At 35.6% G+C, this 27,269-nt stretch overlaps 1 protein-coding gene across 2 annotated transcripts in view; it reads right to left on the reverse strand.

The window, feature by feature from the left end:
* UBE2Q2 (ubiquitin conjugating enzyme E2 Q2) overlaps positions 1-27,269 on the reverse strand; it is a 61,424-nt gene that overhangs the window by 4,270 nt on the left and 29,885 nt on the right. For both annotated transcript variants that reach the window (XM_046652214.1, XM_046652213.1), the window contains 6 exons: positions 26,466-26,550; positions 24,831-24,891; positions 23,940-24,030; positions 17,442-17,500; positions 6,960-7,008; positions 6,402-6,497 (listed from right to left, as the gene is read on the reverse strand). In XM_046652214.1, the coding sequence (XP_046508170.1) occupies positions 6,402-6,497; positions 6,960-7,008; positions 17,442-17,500; positions 23,940-24,030; positions 24,831-24,891; positions 26,466-26,550 (441 nt within the window). The remainder of the gene's footprint in view (positions 1-6,401; positions 6,498-6,959; positions 7,009-17,441; positions 17,501-23,939; positions 24,031-24,830; positions 24,892-26,465; positions 26,551-27,269) is intronic.

The raw sequence follows: 27,269 nt of genomic DNA on the forward strand, positions 1-27,269 counted from the left end.
CTTTGGGAAGAAGAAGGTAAAAAAAAGAAGATGATGGGCAACAGATGTTAGCTCAGGTGCCAATCTTTAAAAAAAACCTAAAACATAAAACGTGCAGTAGTGTTATCTCCAAGTTAATGAAAAATAATGCTTTTTAGTCAAGTCCGTATTTTCACAAAAAAGACAAAAATAAAAGAGAAACAGACTGTACATAACAAAACACACATGCACTGAAATTCCCAGATCAAGAAGCAGTCACTGCCTGCAAGGCAAAAGAAACGAGGATCAAAACCAAAAGACAACCCACCAAGAGGGAGAAAATTTTTGCAAATCATATATCCGATAAGGGGCTAATCTTCACAATATATAAGGAACTCACACAACTGAACAACAAAAAAACAAACAGCCCGATCAAAAAATGGACAGAGGTTACAAACAGACATTTTTCCAAAGAAGATAGACAGATGGCCAATAAACACATGAAAAGACGTTCAACATCACTAATCATCAGGGAAATGCAAATCAAAACTACACTAAGATACCACCTAACACCTGTTAAAATGGCTATAATCACAAACTAAAAAATAACAAATGTTGGAGAGGGTGTAGAGAGAAGGGAACCCTCATACACTGCTGGTGGGAATGCAAAGTGGCGCAGCCACTATGGAAAACAGCATGATTCCTCAGAAAACTGACAACAGAAATACCATATGACCCAGCTCTCCCACTACTGGGTATCTACCCAAACAATCTGAAATCAACAATCCAAAGTAACATATGTACCCCTATGTTCATTGCAGCACTATTCACAATAGCCAAGACATGGAAACTATCCAAGTGCCCAGTGACGGATGATTGGATAAAGAAGATGTGGTGTATATATATACAATGGAATACTACTCAGCCAGAAAAAAAGACAAAAATCATCCCATTTGCAATAACATGGAAGGACCTGGAGGGAATTATGCTAAGTGAAATAAGCCAGACTGAGAAAGACAAATGATTTCACTCATATGTGGAATATTAACAAGCACATGGACAAAGAAAACAGTTCAGTGGTTACCAGGAGAAGGGGGGGTCGGGGGTGGGCACAGGGGGTGAAGGGGAGCACTTATGTGGTGACAGACAAGAAATAACGTACAACTGAAATCTCACAATGAAGTAAACTATTGTGAACTCAAATTTTTTTTGAAATCAGCTAAATAAAAAAAACAAAAAAAAAGCAGTCACTTCCTAACCCTACTACCCACCTACCCAAGACACAAGGAGAAAATAAGAACATTAACCTTCCCCAACCTCAGTTGTCAATAGCATGATATTCAAATTCCAGTTTAAGTGGAATGTTACTGCAGAGGCTTTACTGTAATGGGGAGCTAGCCTTTTCTGTTTCCTAACTCACTGCTGCTTTCTGCTTTATGTCTTTATTAATCCCCTTCCTTCTACTTTCTTTCAGTTTGTCCTAACACTGAGTTAGAGGCTTGATTTTCATTCTTTTTTTTAATGGCATAAGGATTTTAAGGCAATGGATATTCCTCTTAGCTCTCCACTGGTTTCTCATACATAGTGATTTCATTATTGCCATTCCCTAGATATTCTGCAGTTTAATTTCAAAGCCCCATTAAGGGCTGTTTGAGTTTTAAAATTTCACAAAAGGAACATCTGTTCAGATTTTCATATTAACACAGTTTTATTTAATTGGGATCAGAGAACAACATCTGTCCTTTTTCTACTTTCCAAATTTGAAATTTTCCTCATTGAACAGGATTAGTTTCATGGATGTTGGGGAGGGGTAGGATTTTAGTATTTTCATTATAGTTCAGTTCTAAGTATTTTAAAATTTTCATGATTCTTTTAACCATGATTTAGAAGTATTTCATTTCCAAATTCATGTAGATTTTTATTCATCTTTTCATTATTGTCTTCTAACCTTAACTGCATATTTAAATTATATGATTTGTATGGTAACAATTGTTTTTAAATATTCTTACTTGCCTTATGTATTAATTTATGATGAAATTTTTTCCCATATTCCATATATGCTTGGGATACAGAGTTTTATATTTGTCCACTAGACTAAGCTTGTTAACTGGTTATTCAAATCACTTACATTTTTGACATGTCTGTTTAACTTACCAGGAGAACGGTACATAGAAATCTCCCACTACGATGGTGCATTTGTCAATTTCTCCTTGTGGTTTTATCAGGCTTTTTTTGTCTGTATTTTGAGGCTTTTTAAATAGGTACATAAAGTACAAAATTATTATATCCTCCTAGTTAACAGAGACTTTTATCATTAAGTAGTCACTACTGCTTTCTGTTCCAAAATCGTACTTTGTCTGATACTACAACTACATCATCTTTCGTGTGCATGAGTGTATACTGGCATATCTTTATCATCCTCCCTCCTTTAAAAAAAATTTTCAATCTTTTTGTATCCTCACATTTTAAATATACTTCTTAAAAACTCCTAGATTTTGTTTTATTAATTCAATCTGTCTAACGGGTAACTTTAGTCCATTTACATTTGTTGTGACAGATTTATCTGAACTTGCTTCTACCACCTTACTTTCTGGTTTCTATTTCTCTCACTTTTTAATTATAATCTTATTATCTCCACCTAGGATTCCAATAAGACATATTCTGATCTCTACCTCTCTTAACTTCTGCCATATTGTCTATCCCCATGTCTCTCTGTGCAACATTCTGAGTTATTTCTTCTAATCAACTAATTCTCTCTTCTGATGTCTAATCCATCTATTGAGTTTCTCATTTCAACAATTATGTTTTTCATTTCTATAAATTCTATTTCCTTCTTTTTCAGACCTGTCTCATCCTTCCTTATGGTCTTATTATTTGCTCAAGTTTACAATGTTTTTCTTTACATTAGATTTTACATAGAACTATTCATTTTCTCACAATTCTAATATCTTAAACCTCTATTCTGTATCTCATAATTCCAAGATCTGAAGGTCTTTGGGCATAAATATCTCTTATCCATTGTCTCTGCCATTTCTCATGTATGCTGGGTTGCCTACTTATGTGCTTGTGATCTTTCATTGTGAACTCACATTTGCTTGATCTTAATCTTTGGGAATCATGCAAGCTTTAATCAGAAATGTTCTCCTCTAAAGAGTACCTGTGCCTGCTTCTGATGAGAACTGTGGATACAACCAACATGAGACCACTTTAGTCCCCTTGGAGAATCTCAGGATTATGCAAGGTTCTGAGATTTGGCTCCCCAACCTTGCTCATTTATAAATAGAAGACTGGACTGCTTAGTATAGGTAGCAACTCCCCCACTCCCTGGAAAAATAAACAAAAACCAGATCTCTCATCTGAATGTGATCACTCAACCAGGGGATTTTGTAGGTAAATAACTGGAGGTCTGTGGGCAGTGTGGAAGGGAGGTGTCTTTCCTGATTATAGAAATAGGTTAGGAGCTGCCCTAAGGGCTGTGTGCTCTAGTATTTCACTATTTAATTCAACTACCATTCCTACCATATAGTGAATGGAAGCATCTAAAGGGGCACTATCTTGCCTATCTAAACCCCAGATTCCTGCCTAAAAGTCCTAATAGCAGACCTCTACTTTAGAAGGCTTTCTCACTACCGTGGCCTAGAGTTAATGTTACAGCCTGTTTTCCACATTAACTGAATGGAAAACCAGCCTGGCCGACATCCTTCTGCCCTATGGCTGGCTCTCAGCTCCTGCTGGCTGAGCCTAGAGAAGCTAATGGCAAGACTGTATGATGACTCTTGCCTGCATAGAGTTGCAGATCCTCAGCCCTATCAGTCTGACCTCATCACCAAATTTCATGTGTGCTAAAGGGTAACTTTTTCCCTTTTCCAATACGTAGGTATATTTATATCGTTTTAGTAATATTTTCAGAAGACAAACTGGTTTATTTATTTTGAACCAACAGTGGATATTTAAAATATTTTTGAAGTAACAGTTATATGGGCAAAAAGAAATTCAAAAAGCACAAATTATTTACAGTAAAGTCTCCTCCCATCCCTAATCCACTCCATCAATATTTCAATACCCCCTTAACAATTTTGTTAGCACTTTCTTGAATATCCTTTAAGAGACATTCTGATTATGAAAGCACATCTATATCATAATATATCCTTCTCTCTCTCTCTCACACAAATGGTAGCATGTCTTTAACACAATTTAGCACCTTACTTTTTTGATAGCAGTATTTTTAAAGTTAAAATTCAGATTATTTCCTGCCGAGTTTAGAAGCCTGGAAGGTAAAACTCATATCATGCAAAGTTTCCACATTCTTAACTAACAAATATTTCTTAAAAAGAAGGAAAAAAATGAAGAGTAAGGTTTCATCATAGTAATTTGCTCAAAAAATTCACCTTCTAAGACATACTTTAATGTGCAAACATATTTAGCTGCCTGACCTAGCATTCTATGTAAAATGGTTATATTTACTTGCTAAGAAAACTAGAAATCATGGAAACGTAGAGGTTTAAAGCAATTACATTGACACTGATTGATTCCAAGAGGACTATGGCACTGAACAAAGATAGAGTATTGGTAATTATACAATTTTAAAACCAGAAGAAACTTAAAATATCCAGACCAATTGTATTTCAGGTAAAGATATAGAAGCCCAGGGAGGTAAGTTTACAGTGAGTCATTGGTAAAATGTTCTTTCAGTCACTCAGAAAGGTCACTGTTCTAAGCTTTTTATATTTTCTCTTCCTCTTCTTTTTTTTTGCTTTGGTGAGGAAGACTGGCCCTGAGCTAACATCTGTTGCCAATCCTCCTCTTCCTGCCTGAAGAAGACCATCACTGAACCAACATCTGTGCCAATCCTCCTCCACTCTGCATGTGGGATATCACCACAGCATGGCTCAACAAGCAGTAGGCAGGTCCACACCCGGGATATGAACTGACAAACCCTGGGATGCTGAAACGGAGTGCATGAAGCCAACCCCTACACCACCAGGCCGGCCCCTGTATTTTCTCTTTTAAAGAGAAAAACACGCCAATTTTTTTTTAAACGATGAAATTTAACATTAAGTTCTACACATAAATAAATGCCAATAAGAAAATTTAAAAGACTAGAAGTACACCAAAATGTTAATAGTATTTCTAGATAGTCAAATCACAGATGACTTTTTAGTTTTTTGTATTTTTTCTACTTTAGAAACTGTACAATGAACATAAATTTTCTCATTACAAAAATTAAATTTTGATCTTCTAGTACATACTCATTCGATTGTCACATTTAAAACACGTAAAATATACATACTAAAGAAATGCTAGTTAAATGTAGTTAAGCAATTCACTAATGTTCAATAATTAACTTCTTGATTTTATACAAAATGGTATTTTGTTCCAGTGTAAAGAAATAGCTGTTAAAAGAGCTGAAAGTAGGGCTGGCCCCGTGGCTGAGTGGTTAAGTTCGCGCGCTCCGCTGCAGGCGGCCCAGTGTTTCGTTGGTTCGAATCCTGGGCGCGGACATGGCACTGCTCGTCAGACCACGCTGAGGCAGCGTCCCACATGCCACAACTAGAAGAACCCACAACGAAGAATACACAACTATGTACTGGGGGGCTTTGGGGAGAAAAAGGAAAAAATAAAAAAAATCTTTAAAAAAAAAAAAGAGCTGAAAGTAAAAATGAGTTATTTTATAGTATTCTCCCAAATAAATGACTTTTTTAAACAGCCTTTTCAACTTTTTGCTTCCTCTGTCAGATAAGATTCTAGTGGACTCATGATTTGATGTACAATATGGTTATAAAACATTTAGATTTAATACTATTTGGATAGGCATTTAACACAAAATTCACACAGAACTTTAGGAACATCCCAATGTTTTTAAATGTTAGGTCAGGATGATTTCCATCACAAAAATACTGTTCCAAAGCATACTAACTTCAGAGTATATCCTCAGTCTGCTTAAGTTTTTATAGATAAATACAATTAGACATGGAAAGATGTTTCTGGTGTAGTAAGTGAATAAAAAACAGAACTCATTGGTTAAGAGCAAAGACTTAATCCAGACTCTCTGGTTCCAGTCCTTGCTCTGCCACCTGTGACCCAGACGAGTCACTACTTAGGCTCTGTGTGCTTCAGTTTCCTCACCTACAAAACGAGGACAATAATAGTACCCACTTTTAGGTTATTAAGAGGATTGAAAGAGTTAATACAAGTAAAAAGATTAAATAGATTACAGCGTAGCATATAAATGCTCACTGGGAACTAACTATTATAACATGATCTTAGTTTTGGAAAATTTCAAAGTACATATAATTTTTTACTTATTAGTATATACATACCAATAATAAATTTTAAATTATAGATACGTTTATCTATAGTAAAAATAACACAGACAGGAAGAAGCCTCATAAGATAACAGGAAATATATCTCATAGTTTATGTGACATTCTTAATAAAAGTACCTTATTTGCTCCAAACTGCACTCTGGCTTTGCCTTTGACTAAAGTGGCATTGATCTGCATGATGACCGATTCTATTGAGTAGGCACTGCTCCAGCCCTACAGGAAGAAGAAAACACTTCTCTAAAACACATGGTGTTCCTGATTTCCACTTAGGAAAGCTTAACAAAATGGCATATAACAACTCAACAATAGCAAATTAATGTTATGAAGTTTGTAGTTAAGAAGTAAAAGTAAAGTTTGATCATTTCCAAAACCTCGCAAAAAAACAAAACAAGCTTATGTTCTAAGTGCCAGACATGAGCAAATTATAACCTTAAATAAACATCACTCTTACTGCCTATCCTAGCATAGATTAAGCACCAAGTACAATCTCATTTTACTGGTTTACCTTAAATATTAGCTTTTTCATTATTAAAAGTAGGTGCTATTTTTAAAAAAACCAAAATTTTTTTAAAGTATGTGCTATTATAACAGAGCTTTTCCACTCAGAATCTAACTTACATAATCGAAAGGCTCTATGGAGGTTGAAAAATAAGAGTATCATAAGAAAACAGTCACCTGTTTTGTGAGAAGTTCCATACATAATGCTCCACCACCCAACACATACCTTCAAAAGAAAAAAAGGAATCATAAATTTCTCTAGATCTCAGTATTCCTTCTTAATTTTTAAAGTACTATTACTAAGAAAGTATACGTACAAGATTAGAAGATAACATGCAAAAATGAAAACAGTTGTTAGGATTACAGGAGTAAGGGTAATTAAAAAATTCTAATGTCATCGCTCTAACACAATCTTAAATTTTTTTAAATAATGGTTCTCAGTAAGAGAATACTTGAAGACTCTTAAGATATCAGAAACTAAGAACTTAGCCCTAAATATTCTAGAGAATAGGGGCAGGAGAATCAATGCTTCCTCAAATGGCATTCAAGTGTTCTGTTCATCTGAAAATTTCTCTACTATCATGTTATACTGCCAAGAGTTTTTCCTCTGACAGTGGCAATGACTTTGCCCTATCTATAATAATGAACACCTGCATTTATGGTTTAAATTGTTTTTATTCATTCTGTTATGAGGATCAAATGGTTCTAACCATGGAGTCCCTCTCTGGGACTCCTCAATTTCTCTGTCTAGTTCTGAGGACTCTTCTATGAACCAAAGACAACTTCTGGGGATTTCCCAGATCTCCGTTAGGAAATCATTACGTAGATTAAGATTCTTCAGCCTTTTAACATTTTCTCAAAATAATGTCATTCCTCATTTAATGTTATTTTAAACTTCAAAATACATTAAATATCATGCCTAAAAACAAAAATCAATTGAACATAATGACAGAAAAAAAACATGGTAATCTTGAAAATACATAAACTAACACAACTGAGTAGGTCTATGTGAAAACTGAGTCCACCACAAATTTTTTTGTCCTCTGGGACTTTGCCCATGCTGTTCCCTTGCCTGAGATTCCTTCTGCTGCCTACTCTTCCAAATGCCATAATTCCCCCCTGTAAAACTTGCCAAGACCATTCAGGCCTACAAATTTTGCATTCTGGCTAACCAAATGCATCCTCGTGTTGACTAAACCAAATTACAGAGAAGTAAAGAATCTAAAAACTTCTGTAGACCATTATCAATAATAGTTACAATGAAATCACTCAATAACAGAAATTATTCAATAACTCCCCCATCCTGGAGAATTCAAGCAACTATCTCTCTTACTCGCTTGTCCCAAACTCTGGGAACTTTCAAAGTAAAAGCGAAGGAAAGAAAGACACTCCAAAAAATTAAATTTGGATGGAGAATCACGAGACTTTTAACTTCTTCGTATATTCTCCTATGTTCCTCAAACACAGAAATCTATCTCCAATTCTCTGAATCTCCTACGGGGCTCAAAGTATATCTTGTATATAGTGAATTTTAAATTAGCACTTGCTGACGTAACAGAATTAGAAAATCCAATTCTGAATTTGGATTTTGGTTTCTCCACAACTGCTCAAAATCTAGTAATCTGTTAATGAATTAACACCAATCTTGGTCCTTACACTTAGAAATGCTAAAGGCAGACAAGGACTTATTTTAGGAAAAGGAGGTACTAGACAACACTGAGTTACCAATTATCCAATCACTACCTTTTCTGTTAGCACCCCATTCTTTATTTTGGGGGTAAAGAGTCTTGTCACGTGGTAAGAAGGGAAGTTGTTGTACTTGCAGGTCAAAAGAAAGTATATTTTCTACAAACACATAATAGCTACTCAAATGTTTGTTGGATGTCTAAACACAAGACAGAAGCAGTTCTAGCATCTACACAAGAAGTGAGATAAAGTAAACTTTTCCTTAACATACACTATCAGCAGCATTTACATCTGAAAGAAATGATCGATTCTACTTCTGTATTGAATTATATTCATTTTATCAATATGTTCCACACCCTTATTGCTCTTTGCCTCCAAATAAAGAGTTCTGCTAAATATTGAGACAATGAAAGGGCACTAGAAAATAAGAAAAAAAGAAATTCATCTAAGGTCATCTAAGGATAATCCACCACATACACAGGCATAGTAATATTGTCAACTTAAAAAAACTTCAGTTGCTTACGTTGTATGGCAAACACTATCCTAAGCTCAGCCACTTCAGGCATTGAATTTATAATTTTTGTTTTACTAGGAGGTTCTTGCAAGAATGTTTGCTAGCTAACCTCCCCACCCACGAGCTACGATGATCACTTAATTGCTTTAATGAGGGGACAACAGAAACCATTAATCAGGACTAGAGTGTTAATACACATAATTCTTAAATGATCAAAAAAAGAGAGATGAGAAATAGAAAGTTCTAATATTATAGTCAAATCCTTGACAATAATGACATAAAAAAAAAAGGAAGGCTTATCAGCGCATATTAAACAGTCACCATTGTTCCCTTTCTTGAGGGAAGGAAAGGGCCATAGGTTCTAAGAACTGAGCCCTAAGAGACGGATAAAAGAAAATGCTGGCACTTAAAACCATAATGTCCCCCTAATACAGACAGAAACAACCTGTGGTCATCTAGAAGTAGAAGTATTCTCTTTATGGATGACTGGGGTACACAAAATACTTCACATTACATCAACCAATAAAGTATCTTCAGTTGCCTACAAATAGCTCACTCACCAAAAGTAATCTTTATGATTCTCTCAAGTTACTGCACTATACCCTGGACTAGGCAAGAAAGATGGCCACGTATCGGTGGCTCAATAAAATAGCTTATAAAAACACCAGTGGGTTGGGAATTATAAATTACCCTAACTTGCCTACATCTTACTAACTTACTATATTTCCCTATCTCACTCATTCATTCACAAATATTTACTGCATATATATTATATATGCCAGGCACTGAGTACGCAGTGGAAAAAACTGACATGACCCTACCTTCATGATGTTTACAATCTATTAAGGATTATAGATGTTACACAAATAAACAGTAAAGTGGGAGAAGGTGACCCAAAGTTCTACGAGAAGGAATAAAGAGGGGGATCATCACAAACAGCATCTCTAAGAGTGACACACAAGCTGAGACTTGCAGGAGTTAAAGTGTAAGTGGGAATAACATTCCAGGCAGAGGAAATGTATAAGGAAGGCATGAGGAAAGGAAAAGTTTGCTGGCTACTGGGGGCTGAAAGACAACCAGCGGGGCACCAGCTTAGAGAGGCAGAGTGTAGTAAAGAGGATTAGAAAGGAAGGCAAGGGAAAGATCACAGAAGGCTTCTGGAATATGCTAACAATATCAATCTAGAAGAGTTTAAGCAGGGGAGTGATATAATCTGATACAAACTTGTAAAAGATCACTCTAAAAGCTTACATGAGTGAGGAAACAGAAGCAAGAGTCCATCAGAATTCCTCTAAAGTGGTCCACATGAGAACTGACGGCAGTACCAAGAGAAACAGAAACAAGTAACTGGATCTGAGAACTCTTTAAGAGGGAAGAGAATTACAGTACTGGATGTGGGAAATGTGGGAAAGGTGATGTAAAGAACGACTCCTAGCTTCATTAATTGAGATGGGGGAGATTGGGGAAGAGAGACTGGAAAGAAGATGAGTTCAAGTTTTCGTCCCGTAGAGTGTGAGCTGCCTGTGTAAGAGGCACTGAACTAGAGGTATCAAGAAGGTAGTTGGATATTGGGAGCAGAAAAGAAATACAGAAATGTGAGGTACAAACCTACAAGTCACTGACACATAGAGGTATTTTAAAGGCCATGGGAGCCTTTTCAACAAAGAGTGCTAGAGCAATTGTATGTTAGGCAAAAATCTATGACCTAAACCTCACACCTTATACAAAAATAACTCGAAATGATTCACAGAGTTATCTGTAAAATGTAAAACTATAAAACTTTGAGGAAAAAAAGTAGGAGAATCTTAGTGATCTAGCTCTAGGCAGAGAGTTCTTAGATTTGACATCAAAAGATAATCCATAAAATGAAACACATCTATAAATTAGACTTCATCAAAACTAAAAACTTTTGCTCTACAAAAGATTCTGTTAAGATGATAAAATGAAGCTACATACTGGGAGAAATTTAAAACTGCACATCTAACAAGGGATCACTATGTAGAACATATTACAAAACTTTCAAAATTCAACAATAACAAACAATTAGAAAATGACAAACAAATATTTAAGGGAAAGTATATAAAGTTACCAAATAGGCACATGAAAGATATTCAACATTAGGAAATATACATTAGGGAAACGCAAGTTAAAACCACAACGATATATCACTACACAGCTATCTGAACAGCTAAAATAAAAACAAGTGGCAACAGAAAATGCTGGCAATGATGTGGAGAAATTGGATCACTTACACATTCCTGGTAGGAATGTACACTGGTACATTCTTTGTTTTCTTTGTCCATGTGTTTGTTCATATTCCACACATGAGTGAAATCATCTGATGTTTGTCTTTCTCAGTCTGGCTTATTTCACTAAATATATTCCCTCCAGGTCCATCCATGTTGTTGCAAATGGGATGATTTTGTCTTTTTTTATGGCTGAGTAGTATTCCATTGTATACATATACCATATCTTCTTTATCCAATCATCAGTCAATGGGCACTTGGATTGTTTCCATGTCTTGGCTATTGTGAATAGTGCTGCAACGAACATAGGGATACATATGTTACTTTGGATTGTTGATTTCAAACTGTTTGGGTAGATACCCAGTAGTGGGATAGCTAGGTCATAAGGTAAGTTCTATTTTTAGTTTTTTGAGGAATCTCAATCCTGTTTTCCATAGTGGCTGCGCCAGTTTGCATTCCCACCAGCAGTGTATGAGGGTTCCCTTTTCTCTGCACCCTTTCCAACATCTATTTTTAGTTTTAGTGATAATAGCCATTTTAATGGGTGTTAGGTGGTATCTTAGTGTAGTTTTGATTTGCACTTCCCTGATGATTAGTGACGTTGAACGTCTTTTCATGTGTTTATTGGCCGTCTATCTTCTTTAGAAAAACATCTGTTCATATCCTCTGTCCATTTTTTGATTGGGCTGTTTGTTTTTTTTGTTGTTCAGTTGTGTGAGTTCCTTATATAGTACAGAGATTAACCCTTGTTGAATATATGATTTGCAGGTATTTTCTCCCTCTTGGTGGGTTGTCTTTTGGTTTTGATCCTAGTTTCTTTTGCCTTGCAGAAGCTCTTTAGTTTGATCAAGTCCCACTTGTTTATTTTTTCTTTTGTTCCCCTTGTCTGAGAAAACATGGTATTCAAAAAGATCCTTTTAAGTTCGATGTCAAAGAGTGTACTACCTATATTTTCTTCCAGGAGTTTTATGGTTTCAGGACTTACCTTCAAGTGTTTGATCCATTTTGACTTTATTTTTGTGTATTGCATGAGATAATGGTCTACTTTCATTCTTTTGCAAGTGGTTATCCAGATTTCCCAACACCAATTATTGAAGAGACTATCTTTTCTCCATAGTATGTTCTTGGCACCTTTGTCGAAGATTAGCTGTCCTTAGATGTGCAGTTTTATTTCTGGGCTTTTAGTTCTGTTCCATTGATCTGTGTGCCTGTTTTTGTACCAGTAGCATGCTGTTTTGATCACTATGGCTTTCTGGTACATTTCGAAGTCAGGAATTGTGATGCCTCCAGCTTTGTTCTTTTTTCTCAGCATTGCTTTAGCAATTCGGGGTCTTTGGTTGCCCCATATCAATTTTAGTATTCTTTGTTCTATTTCCGTGAAGAATGTCATTGGGATTCTGATTGGGATTGCATTGAATCTGTAGATTGCTTTGGGTAGTACAAACTTTTTAACTATGTTTATTCTTCCAATCCATGTGCATGGACTCTCTTTCTGTCTCTTTATGTCATCATCTATTTCTTTCAAGAACATCTTATACTTTTCATTCTATAAGTCTTCACTTCCTTGGTTAAATTTATTCCTAGATATTTTATTCTTTTTGTGGTGATTGTAAATAGAATTGTATTCTTGAGGTCTCTTTCTGTTAGTTTGTTATTAGAGTATAGAAGTGCAACTGATTTTTGTAAATTGATTTTGTACCCTGCAACTTTACTGTATTTGTTCATTATTTCTAGTAGTTTTCCGATGGATTCTTTAGGGTTTTCTATATATAAGATCATGTCGTCTGCAAACAGCAAGAGTTTCACTTCTTCACTCCCTATTTGGATTCCTTTTATTCCTTTCTCTTGCCTAATTGCTCTGGCCAAAACCTCCAGTACTATGTTGAATAAGAGTGGTGATAGCAGGCATCCTTGTCTTGTTCCTGTTCTGAGAGGGATGGCATTCAGTTTTTCCCCATTGAGTATGATGTTAGCTGTGGGTTTGTCATATATGGCCTTTATTATGTTGAGGTAGTTCCCTTCTATCCCCGGTTTGTTAAGAGTTTTTATCATAAATGGATGTTGGATCTTGTCAAATGCTTTCTCTGCACCTATTGAGATGATCCTGTGGTTTATTCCTCATTTGTTAATGTGGTATATCAAATTGATTGATTTACAGATGTTGAACCATCCCTGCGTCCCTGGTGTAAATCCCACTTGATCATGATGTATGATCTTTTGGATGTATTGCTGTATTCGGGTTGCCAATATTTTGTTGAGGATTTTTGCATCTATGTTCATCAGCGATATTGGCCTGTAGTTTTCCTTTTTTGTGCTGTCCTTCTCAGGCTTTGGTATCAGAGTGATGTTGGCCTCACAGAATGTGTTAGGAAGCATTCTGTCTTCCCTAATTTTTTGGAATAGCTTGAGAAGGATAGGTATTTAATCCTCTTTCAAAGTTTGGTAGAATTTACCAGGGAAGCTGTCTGGTCCTAGACTTTTATATTTTGGGATGTTTTTGATTACTGTTTCAATCTCTTTACTTGTGATTGGTCTATTCAGATTATTTATTTCTTTTTTTTGTTGTTAAACCACTCTTTTTTTTTAAAAAAAAATAAAAGATTGGCACTAGAGCTCACAACTGTTGCGAGTCTTCTTTTTTTTTTCCTTCTGTTTTTTCTCCCCAAATCCCCCCAGTACATAGTTGTATATTTTAGTTGTGAGTCCTTCTAGTTGTGGTATCTATTTCTTGTTGCTTCGGCTTTGGGAGGTTGTAAGAGTCTAAGAATTTATCCATTTCCTCTAGATTGTCCATTTTGTTGACATACAGCTTTTCATAGTATTGTCTTATAATCCTGTGTATTTCTATGGTATCCATTGTTATTTCTCCTCTTTCATTTCTAATTTTATTTATCTGAGCTTTCTCTCCTTTTTTTCTTTGTAAGTCTAGCCAGGGGTTTGTCAATTTCATTTATCTTCTCAAAGAGCCAGCTCTTTGTTTCATTGATCCTTTCTACTGCCTTTTTTGTTTCAATAGCATTTATTTCTGCTCTGATTCTTATTATTTCTCTCCTATGTAACCTTTTTTTTGAAATGACAAAATATTAGAAATGCAGAATGTATTAGTGGTTGCCAGGAATTGGAGGAAGAGCAGGCATTAGAGGGAGATGGGTGTGGTTTAAAAGGGCAACAAGAGGAATTCTTGTGGTGTTGGAACTGTTCAGTATCTTGACTGTGGTAGTGGATACACAAACCCACACAGTTGATCAAGTTTTACAGAACTTAATACACAAATGAGTTATAAGTAAAACCAGGCAAATCTGAGTAAGCCCTATGAATTATATCACTCTCTCATTGTGATATTACATTATAGTTTTGCAAAATGTTATCACTGGGAAAATTGGGCAAAGTATACAAGGGATCTCTATTACTTCTTACAACTGCATGTGAATGTACAATTATCTCAATAAAAATTTCAGTTGAAAAAAGGATCCACAAGGGGCTGGCCCGGTGGCACAGCGGTTAAATGTACACGTTCTGCTTCGGTGGCCCGGGGTTCACTGGTTTGGATCCTGGGTGCAGACATGGCACCACCTGGCAAGCCATGCTGTGGTAGGCATCCCACATACAAAGTAGAGGAAGATAGGCATGGATGTTAGTTCAGGGCCAGTCTTTCTGAGCAAAAAGAGGAGGATTGGCAGCAGGTGTTAGCTCAGGGCTAATCTTCCTCAAAAAAAAAAAGGGTCCATGAGAATGGGAGGAAAAGAGAGAAGAGAGAGGACACACTACCAAATTCTGAAGAAATCCAACATGTAGAAGTTAGGTTAAGAAGGAGTTGCCAGCAAAAGAGACTGACAAGAGGTAGTCAGAAGCCAAAGGAAAAATATTTCAATGTTGCCGAGGAATCTGATAATCAGATATGATAAAGCCTGAAGAGGGACATGGAAGTCTCTGTTGGCAACAGTAGCTTCAGAGGAATAGTAATAGCTAATGCCAGACTACGGGGGGCTAAAAAGTGAATAGGAAGCGAAAAGTGTGGTATATACACGTTGTTTGTGGGAATGTAAATGGTGCAGCCACTTTGGAAAACAGTCTTATACTTCATCAAGAAGTTTAATATAGAGGTACCAGAGAACCTAGTAATTTCGCATATAGGTATATATGAAAGAAAGATGAAGACGTGCACACAAAAATGTGTATATGAATGTTCATAGCAGCATTATTTGTAATAGCCAAAAGGTGGAAACAAGAAACATCTATAGATAAATAAAATGTAGTACATCTATACAATGGAATATTATTCAGCCATAAATGGAATGAAGTACTGATACACACTAAAACATGGATGAACCTTGAAAACATTTTGCTAAGTGAAAGAAGCCAGTCATAAAAAGCCACATTTTGCATGGTTCTATTTATATTAAATGCTCATAATAAGTAAATCCATAGAGACAGACAGGAGCTTAGTGGTTGCCAGCGGATGGAGGGGTGGAGGGGAAAATGAGAAATGACTGCTAAAGCATTATGGGGTTTCTTTTGAGGGGCTAACGAAAACGTTCTGAAACTAGACAGTGGGAATGGTTGCACAACTCTGAATATACTAAAAAACACTGAATTGTACACATTAAAAGGGTAAGTTTTATCATATGTGAATTGTATCACAATAAAGCTGTTATTTAAAAAAAAAGTTTGGTTATGACAAGAAACAGAGAAATAGGGTAGTAGCTAGAAGTAGATGTAGGATATAAAATATATGGAAGAAAAATTACTCAATAATCTGTCCAGAATCACAGAGTACTTTAGCCTGATTCTGAGACTGCAAACTCTGTGTTTTATCAGTCCTTCACATGTTTTAGTTCTTCCTAAGTCAGGCAGTAATTCCTCCCTTCTCATTTAACAGTTCATGGTCAAGACCAAGTCATTTTGATTCTGCCTCAAATTAGTGTTCACCTTTCATTCATCTTTCCATTCCCATTATTACTGTACCAATTTTGGTTATCATCACTTCACTCTAAGATAGTGGCATCAGTTCTTAACCAGCTTTGCATTCTTCTAGGCTTTGTGAATACTACTTGCCTTGTAGTCTCTTCCACTGTCACGTCACCAGAGTTATCTTTCTAAAACATTCTCTTTACTGTTATTTCCCTCATCCTGAATCAGTTAAAGAAAGATGAATTCAATATCTTTGGGTATTCTTATATAAATATATTCTTATATATTTATCCTGAATTTAGAAAATTTTTCCAAATGTTTTCCTTAATCATTTATAGCTTCCCCCTTCCCTTTTTTTTTTTTTTTTTTTTTGGTGAGGAAGACTGTCCCTGAGCTAACATCTGTGTCCATCTTTCTCTATTTTGTACATGGGATGTCGCCACAGCATGGCTTGATGAGCAGTATATAGGTCCACGCTAGGGATCTGAACCTGCAAAGCCCAGGCCACTGAAGTGGAGCACACAAACCTAACCACTACGCCACCAGGCCAGCTCCAACTGCCCCTATTTTTTAATCTAAATGAAACTATATCAGCCATAGAGATGATCAAAGTAAGAACTGGATATTTTGAGACTTTAATCACGATAATATATATCATCTCACAAAACAGAACTGGTCAGCTGAACCTTTCAGAATTCTCAAATAAGTTTAACTGCTCCTACTTTGAGGGTCTACAGAACACTTCATAACTAACCTAGGTACAAATTCTGATCTTTTCCCCATCTGTCATATAACTTCTAATCACAAAAAAGCAATACAAACTTCAATAAAAATGCATGACAATTACCATTTGATTCTTCCAAACTGAATGAAACAACCACCTTTAGAAGGAATTCGATGGCCAGCTCTACAGGCCCATGAGATTTTCTGTAATTATTCCTAGGATCACAGGCATGTGGGAATCACTCTATAATCCTAACTTTCTCTAAATCCTCAATCACAATTTATATTTGAAAAACTTCTGATTTTTTATGGTGAAATGTACACAAATAGGGGCCATAAAAACTCTATAAACAACAATTTAATGGTTTATATCAATGGTTCTCCAATTGTGGTCCCCAGACTAGCAAGATCAGCTTCATCTGAGACTGTCTTAGAAATGCAAATTCTCAGGCCCCACCCCAGACCTACTGAATCAGAAACCTTGGGGTAAAGCCTAACATTCTAGGCCACTTAGCATTTAACTAGGCCTCCAGATGATTCTGACACACACTGTCAAAGAAAATAATCACTTAAACTTACCCTCCTGAAAGAACAGGTAACACCACTCGAACAAATGGAGGATCAAATGGAAAGTTATCCTAAAAAACAAATATGTAAGATTAACTTTAAGAATATCCTTAATTACTATTTAGAAGATTTTAAAATAGTCTATTATTACCTGATGATGAGTGAGGGTCATAAAAGTAAAAATACCAAAAAAATAAAACGAAATAAAAACCAAAGCAAATAAAAATGAAGTTAGGATCAGACCCAAACAGGACAGTGTTTTGGTAAACTTATGAAATACATGAAGGGGTTCCACTTCCGATAGTATTATATAAAGGAACCATTCCAATAATGATGGACTGGATAATTTGGATCAATCCTCTGTCTAAGACCTAGAAAAGGTAGGCAAAACGTAAAAATTACAGAGCTAAGATTAGGTAGAAAAAGGAAACCCCAGAGGGCAAGGCCTTTTTTTCCCCTTGGGTTTTCTTTCAAATACAGAAGAGGAAGGTAGGAGGTTAAGAAACTAAGTAGAACGCACAGACTCACTGGGCTAGGAAGATAAAAATTGGAGCTCAGGATCCACCAAGGAGAGGCCTTTACAAGTCTCCCACACGTTAGGTTGGGACCCTGAAGGACAAACTGCAAATTGCCCTGACTGTTGGAGAATAACGTCTAGCTTTTCATCATCTCAATCCCTGACCCTGGGTTGCCAGCACCCAAGCCCCTGACAGGCACAAATGTAAATACTCTCTGAATATCATCCATGGCTTCAAATTAGCTCTCTAATTTTTCATATATTGTATCTATCACTAAAAATAGCCAGTTACAGGAGACTTAAAGACAACATGATCAGACAATAAGAAGCAAACAACAGACATAAAACCACAAGGGATCAAGGTAATAGAGTTATCAGACACAGATTTTAAAATAATTGCTAAGTGTGCAAAAGGAAAGAAAAGATGGAAAATCCTGGCAGAGAACTAAAATTATAAAAATGAACCAAACAGAAATTCTGAAACTCAGAACTACAATAAGTGAAATTAATAACTTAATGAATGAGTTTAACCACAGCAAAGACTTGGCAGGAAAAACCCCGTATTCTGGAAAGCAGGTGAGAAAACATCCAGAATGAAGCCAAGAGAGATAAAAAGGTAGAAAACTCAGAAAATACAAGACAGAAGGGAATGAATGTACTGAAAAGTCTTATCATATATGTAGAGTCCTAGAAGAAGAAAGAATATGATAGAAGTAACATTTGAAGAGATAATGTCTGAGAATTTTCCAAAACTGATTAAAGACTTCACAAGATTTATGCACTATAAATACTTCAAGAGAATCAATGAAGAATATGATAAGGAAATCATATTTTTGAGGTGTTGAAATTATTAAATTTCCAACCTAGAAATCTATACCCAATGAAAGTACTTCCCCAAAATGAAGTCAAAATAAAGATATTTTCCTATCAGCAGACATAAACTAAAGGAAATACTAAAGGATATTATTCAGGCAGGAGAAAGATGATCCTAGACCTGGAGAATAAAGACCATGAAAAGAGCAAATATACATGTAGATCTAAATGAATATTGACAAATTATATAACAATGATGTGTAAGGTTTTAGATAAGTTTAGAACTAAAATTCATGACAATAGCACATTATTTGGCAGGGGGTACATGCTCAGTTCTAAGGTCTCTGCATTGACAAGGAAAATTAAAAATATAAATTAAATATTTATATTAGACTTTGACAAGTTAAAGATATGAATTATAATTGTAAGGTAGTAAAGAAGAGTAAAAGAATGTATAAGTAGCAACCTAATATAGCTGGGAAATTGGAGTAATAAAAAAAAATCCAAAGAAAAGAGAAAAAGGAGCATGAAGCAAGAAGGACAAATAGAAAGCACTTATGAGATGATAGACTTAAACCCAAATATCAATACCAACATTAAAAACAAATAGACTAATTGCTCCAATTAGACAACGAAGATCATCAGACTTGATAAAAATATATGAAGAGAAGATGCCAAGAGAACAAAAAAAAAACCTCAGCTAATTCTCAGGCTCCCAAGCATAATTCTCTTTCAAATTCTCAGTCCTAGAAACAGGTTTCCAGAAGAACAAGAGCTTTTTCTCTTAATGAACTCAAGCAAAGATGTAGATGAGGTGGCCATGAATGTTAGAGGTCAGTCTCTTGGTGGCCAGGAGGCCAAGAAAGCAGCCCCTCACCTTCCTACAGCAGTGGGGTAGAGAAAAAGCGTATCGCCTCTAATGAAGATGTGTCAGGAAGTCAAAGACAAATTACCTCCAACTTCTATGTTCAAATAAAAGAGGGTAAGGAAACAACTAATGCCTTTTCAAAAAACAATTTGAGGGTAAGGGAGCTAAAAAACATTTGTCTCATCCACTTATTTCCAAGGAACACAAAAATACAGTTTTAACTGGAAGAATAAGTAGCATAATTCCAGTAACTTACTTTAACTCTCTCTCTCTACTCATCCTCAAATATGATTCTGAGGAACGTATAAACTATGAATTTAATCCTAATAGGAGAGGAAGATAAAAAGCACACAGATAATCTGACATTTCTACTACAAGGTAGAAAAAGAACTCTATCCACACAAGATATCAACTTAATGACAATTATTGTAATCTACTTCCAAATAAGTAGTTCACCTTTTATCTATAACTTAACAGATACAATGAAAGGCATAGATGCAAAGCTTGGTAAAGTACAACTTCATTTAATCTCCTATTTTTTAGATCTTTATGTGATCCCAAATGAGTGAATATACAAAACTTCCTTTTTTTCTTTTTTTAAAGATTGGCACCTGAGCTAACGTCTGTTGCCAATCTTTTTCTTTTTCTTCTTCTTCTTCTTCTTCTCCCCAAAGCCTCCCAGTATAAAACTGTATATTTAAGTTGTGAGTGCCTCTGGTTGTGCTATGTGGCATGCCGCCTCAGCATGGCCCGATGAGCAGTGAGTGCCATGTCCGCGCCCAGGATCCAAACCCATGAAACCTTGGGCCTCCGAAGCAGAGCGCACAAACCCCACCACTGAGCCACTGGGTGGCCTCACAAAACCTCCTTTAATTGATTATGTGGCAGTGAGAACTACCTTCATTTTAAGTAATTCCTCAGAGTAACTCTTCTTCACCAAAAGCCAGGGACTCTATTCCATAAACTCTGTACTATGGAACTCAGTAATCAAAATTTTACAAAAATAAAAAGGAGTTCTAGGGGGGTGGGAGGGGGTTGAGGATGACTGTTAAAATAGAAATTTGAGTTATCTTAGTATACTAACTCAGAAACTGAGTGTCTCAGAGTTTACAAGCATCTCATAAAATTACCTGATTTCCAATTCAACATCTTGGCTTCCTAAGCTATTCTTAATGATGAGGAACATTCTATTTTTGAAAGACTGTATGTCTAGATGGCTCTAAATAGTTACGAATCACTTCCTTATACCAAGGTGAAAATCGCCTCTTTATGGTTTGACTTACTAGTTCTGTCATGCCTTGTGTTCATCGAAAACAAAATCAAACTAATGCTTCCACATACACAGCCCTTCAAACAGTTGAAGACAAGCTATCATGAACTCCCATGTTCTCCTCTCCAAATCCACAATTTAACCAGCTACCTTAGGACATGGAATGGAATCTCATTCTAATCCTTGCTGCTATTCTCTAAATGAACCCAAATTTGTCTCGACAAACCCTTCTTAAAGTACTACGTCAGAATTCAACTCAGTAATTCAGATGTGGCCTGAAAAGCCAGAACGCCACTTTCTTAAAAGCAGAGCATAACAGATTCACCAAGTTGCTGACAAATCTAATAGGTTCCATTCCCTCCTATCCCCATCCCTGTCCCCATACTCGTGTGTTATATCTCAAGTTCCATTTTCTTATTATTCATGACTCTCAAGTTGTCACTATGGACATCTAAGGCCATAAACACTGTTCATGCTCCTTCCTGTGAATCCTGAGTCATACCTGCTACCCTCCAAAGTCTGAATCCTAATACTAATAACTTGGCAATTCAGTTTAAGATGTTTTTCACAAGGTCAGTTAGCTTAGGGCAATCACATTCTTCCTAGGTCTCTTAAGAAATACTCCAGCCCTACTAAAGGCCCTTCTTTCTGTGTTTGGTCCAGAAACAGAAATCCAACAGAATTTCAGCCATCTACCTCCCAGATCGTCCCCTCCCTGAAGTTCTAGCGAGAGCAGGAAAATTTAATGGAAACACTATCTGCAGCCTCAAGTCCTTCAGTTTCCTGGTCAAGATTTCATATTCCCTCAGAGATACCTCCTAAGGAAGAAGTGAGGGGTGAGAGGCCCACAGGGGGCTTCAAAGGTACTGATAAGGCTCTATTTCTTAAGCTTGGTCACATGGGCATATGATTTAATATGATTGTTTAGATTTTTCCGGCTAAAAATAGTTTGCATTACATATTTTTCTAAAAAGACATCTTCCTGGTTTATTTTTTCTTTTCACCATATGAATCAGTAAAAATGTAGTCATTAGCAACTTCAGTAAATATATACCAGATTCATTCTCTAGGAAGACAACCCAGTTGACAACCACAACAGTTTCTACAATAAGAAAACTTAGGGAAAATACTGACACTTGACATTTGGGCTATTTGAAGAAAGTTCAATCATAAATGAAGATTTATCCCCAAACAAGAATAAACACACACCAAAGCTAAGTAAGAAGCTTTCAGAAAATTACTCTTTCTCAAGTATAAAGGAAGTAGTCGTTCAAATCTTTGCTTCCTTCAAAACACCTCATATCCATCCACTCTCAGGTACTGCTACTACCACCAACCTTCATTACCCCTTGCCTAGATTAAAATCAAAGCCCCCAATTAGTCTCTCAGAAATCTACTCTATCCTATCCAAACCCTACTCTGATGCTGAAAGCATAATCATTGTTTCAAAAAAATAAAATGAAAAGCCTAACAGACCAATCACGCCCCTGCCTCCAAACCTCTACTGGTCCTTTACTACATAGAGGTGAGACACCAAACTCTTTATCGTGATCCCTAGAGCCCTATGGCCTTCAGCACAGATTTCTCCCCAGAAAACTATGGGTTCTTGAAGAACAGGGACTATGTTTTAGATGCCTCCACATTCTCAAGCCTTCCATAGCACCTAATGCATTGAAGTCTACCTAACTGAAATGGAAAAATAAATGTATCTGTAAGACAACTGTTGCATAAGTTTTTCTTCTCAATTTAAAAGAACAGGTCAAAAAGATGCTCCATATAATCCAAATATAATTCCTCAGAAACACTTGCTAGTTTTTTTTTTTTAATTTTTTTTTATTGCTTTTTCTCCCCAAATCCCCCCAGCACATAGTCATACATTCTAGTTGTGGGTCCTTCTAGTTGTGGCATGTGGGATTCCACCTCAACATGGCCTGATGAGCGGTGCCATTGTCCGCGCCCGGGATGCGAACCGGCGAAACCCTGGGCCACCGAAGCAGAGCGCGGGAACTTAACCACTCGGCCACGGGGCCGGCACCCTAGTTTTTTTTAACAAAAGATTTAAAACCACTACATTTATCCAGATTCCATATTAAATCATTACATTTTATCTAGATTCCATTGCTATTCTTCTTTAACTTTTATTTTTAGCATCTTAAAAAAAATTAAATATAACACAAACTCAGAAAAGTGTGTAAAATATAAAGGTACATCATTACACATCACTGTAAAAGACGTGTCCATGTAACCACCACCCTGGTTAAGAAACAGACTGTAGCCAGTATCTAAGAAGCCTCCAGAAGTCCTTTTCAGCTCACAACTCCCTCCTTCTCAAGTAGATGTACTCACTATCCTAAACTGTATGGTAATAATATCTTTATTGCCCAAGCATGAATCCATAAATCAGTGTTTCTCAAACTTCTTTTCATTTTTGGCCCACTAAGAAACCTTTTTAGAAATATTTTTTCTTAATTCCACACCCCACCCCCCGGAAATTTTAATGCCACAGACATACTATGTATCTGTTTATGTACTGTCGCCCCTTAAAGGGCCACAGACCATTATAATATCTAAGATTTTTTTCACTCCAAGGACCAATTTTCATCCCAGTGTGGGTGATACTGCCTCCAGTGAGAATGCACACCCTAAACAATAAAATTTAGTTTTACTTATTTTTGAGTTCTATATAAATGAAATCTTACAAAACATGTTTATAGTCTAGTTTCTTTTGTTCAACACTGTCTTTAAGATTGATCTATCTTGTTTTGCACACAGCTCTTTTCCATTTTAAGAATACCACAGTTCTCCATTCTATTGGAAGAGACACAGATTATTTTTATTTGGGGTTGTTATAACAATGCTGCTCTGAACATTATTCTATATGTCTCTTGGTGCACCTAAGTACTTACTTATTTCTTGCAGAGCATATACCTAGGAAGAGAATTCCTGAACTACAGGTTATGAATATCTTCTGTTTTACCAAAGCAACTGTACAAATATACATTCCCAACAGAAGCATATGGAGTCCCCTTACAATTTTCTTACCTTAAAAGAGAAGTTAAGCAAAATATATTCTATGCCTTCTTTTTCTTTTAAGATCTGAAGATCACTGTGCAAAGGACTATCAGGATCGACCCTAAGAATTACGAAACAAAAAATAGTTCAAACAAAAGTCAGAGATTTTTTTCTTACTAAGTTCAAGAATGAATCAGTCCAAGAGCTAAAACAGAACCCCTAAGGTTAAGTTCCAAACAGAGAATGTCTAAAGCTGCTCTATGATCCCTGGAAAAATAAATCACTACAGCCTGCAACTCCTTGGAATTAAATGTCCAAAAAGAGATCATAGTAATCTAAATCTATTCTCCTAAGGGGATTCAAAGTTAGCAGTCATTCTAAAGGAAATAGTCATATATACATAATTTTCTCAAAAACTCAAAAAAATTTAATCCACAAATCTATAGATCTAAAAATTTAATACAATAAACTTGTATTATTAGATGAGGGATTCAAGGAGAGAAATTTACCATGGACAAGACCAGAAAAAGTAAAATCACTAACAACATCTAAATTTGTCTACAACTGTTCAATATATTCAGGTCCTACTCAAATCCCTTATCTCAAATATAAACTAGTTATCACAGTCAATCTCAAATTATTAAATATGCTTTTGTTTCTATAGTCCCCTACTGTCTCACTAACTCCATGAAACACTTTATTCCACAGGCTAGTCCTTCTTTTTCTCCTTCTTCTTTCTCACTTTACTTATTAAGCCTAAGAAACAGCTCATTTTAACAACCTGAGAACTATTTCTATAGAAATAGAGTCTAAAGTTCTAAGTAAAAGCCATGGTGTAAAGGTACCAAACTAAGGAGAAAGAAAATCTCCACTGTGATAGTCTACCATTACAAAGAGTGGTTAGCATGAAAAGCCACTTACTTCTGCAATTTAACATGCCAGTCATATAAACTGTCATTTATGAGTTCCACTGAATAAATCCCTGTAAAGATATAGGGCATGTCAGTTACTCTTCATCTGATCTTATAACTATTACTTTGGTGTAAATGTATACAATGAATAGCCAACAAAAGCTAGAAATTTTGCTATTAAAACACAGAACTAAGATACATTATAAATATTTTGCCACTGGAGCTGAGTATCTTATTAACAGATAATTAAAGCCATCAATGAAGAGGATTCTTGACTGAGTTAAGAAACTGTTTACCATTAACTGTGAGTGGAAGAAAAATAGATTATGCAAAATCATATTACTTAAGACTTTTCTTTTATGCACATGCAAACATTTCCATAAAAATGGAATTCCTCTACATATATAGTTTTATAATGTTTCTTCAATTTTCTGGGCATCTTTCCAACTCTGAATATAGAAATCTATTGTCAATCTTTTTAATAACTGTAGTAATGTGTTTTATGGATATACCATAATTTAACCAATTCCACTCTATATCTAGTTATTATTTTTTGATACTAGAATGTTGTAACAAATAAGTAATTATTTAACATTTAAAGATAAACCAGTATTCAAATATTTAACTGCATTCTATTAAGTTTCTACAGAAAAACTTTTTAGACTTCTTATAAGAGAAATTGTTAGGACACCAAAATTTCTAATAACTCAGAAACAAGTCTAGCTTACCTTGTACTATATAAAGCAGGGTTTTTTCTGCTGTTTTTGTTTTTATTTTGAGTAAGCACTAATGATTTAGCTTTGATCACTCTGACAACTTCTGAATGGATCCTAACGCTACCTTTTCAAACAAATTAAAGTTTGGCTCGTTCCCATATTTAATCCTGTTAGAATCTCTGTAACAATATAAGGGAATTTTACTTCAAATAGAGAGGCTCCACAATATTTAAGTCTTGTTGGGTAAGAAAGAACACTCAAGTCAAACACTGAAATGAAAAAAACAAAAGTCCACCTATTTTTAAAGTAATACCATAACTACCTCTACAATAAGAGTTCATTATGTTGTTTTCAAAAAAGGAAAACAATCAACTTAGCAATAGTTCTTTATTTGTACAATACAATCAAGCATCACTTAATGATGGGAATGTTCTGAGAAATGCATCCTTAGGTGACTTTGTTGTTATGTGAACATCATAGAGTCTACTTACACAAACCTAGATGGCCTAGCCTACTACACACCTAGGCTATACAGTACTAATCTCATGGGACCACTGTCGTATATGTGGTCTGTCATTGACCAAAGTGTCAGTGTGGTGCATGACTGTATATTCATTTTATTTACTTTCCAAAGCAGATATGACTTGTACTTTTCCCAGAAGATAAAAATCATATGAGTTAATTCCCATCATAAGAAGACAAAAAAATTATGATGTAGCCATAAAACTAATTTTTAAAAATCAAAAAACAACTAAACTCATCCTATTTTACCCCCCTAAATAAATTGTAGGTAAAATTTACATACCTAAAATAAATTTAATAAACTTTTCTGTTTCTGTCCGGTTATATTATGAGAAATGAAGTTTACTATCTGAAAATGGAAAATAACAGAAGGACAACAGAGACAACAGAGATCCAGAGGTCCTTACCTGTTTTATAACTCTGTGATCTGTATATGTCCCTGAGCTCTTTCATAAGTCTATCTGAAGCTTGCACAGACCCAGACACTGCACCCTGAAATATAAAATCTGCTGTTTACCAGGATCTGCTGAATTAAATAAAGATTTAAGGTATTGAACCTGAAATAAAAGGTTACAATGAGATTGTAAAAAGTGGATCACCACTCAAAATTTTAAGAAGTCAAAAAAGTTTAATTACATCAAGGATTACGAAGTTTCAACAGGAATATAAAATTGGGGACAAGTCTGGGTCATTTACTATTTCTTACCTGAAAAAAAGAAAGGTCTAGCCAATATGTCCAGATCACTATGGCCCCTCCAATAGCACAGAACTGAATATGAGTCTATTTCAAACTCCATCAATTTTTTTTAATTTTTATTAATTTTTTTAAGATTTTATTTTTTAGAGCAGTTTTAGGTTTACAGCAAAACTGAGGGGAAGGTACAAAGATTTTCCATACAACTGCCCCCACAATGCATAGTCTCCCTCATTATCAAGATCCCTCACCAGAGGGGTACATTTCTTACAACTGATGAACTACATTGACACTTCATAATCACCTAAAGTCCATAATTGACCTTTAGGTTCACTTTTGGTGCTGTACATTCTATGGGTTTGGACAAATGTATAATGACATGTATCCATCATTATAGTATCATACAGAGTATTTTCATTGTGCTAAAAATCCTTCATGCTCTGTCTATTCATCCTCCTCCCCTCGAAACTCCTGCCAACCACTGATCTTTTCACTGTCTCCATAGTTTTGTCTTTTC

The sequence above is a fragment of the Equus quagga genome, chromosome 2 (genome assembly GCF_021613505.1).
Source record: "Equus quagga isolate Etosha38 chromosome 2, UCLA_HA_Equagga_1.0, whole genome shotgun sequence".
Taxonomy (NCBI): domain Eukaryota; kingdom Metazoa; phylum Chordata; class Mammalia; order Perissodactyla; family Equidae; genus Equus; species Equus quagga.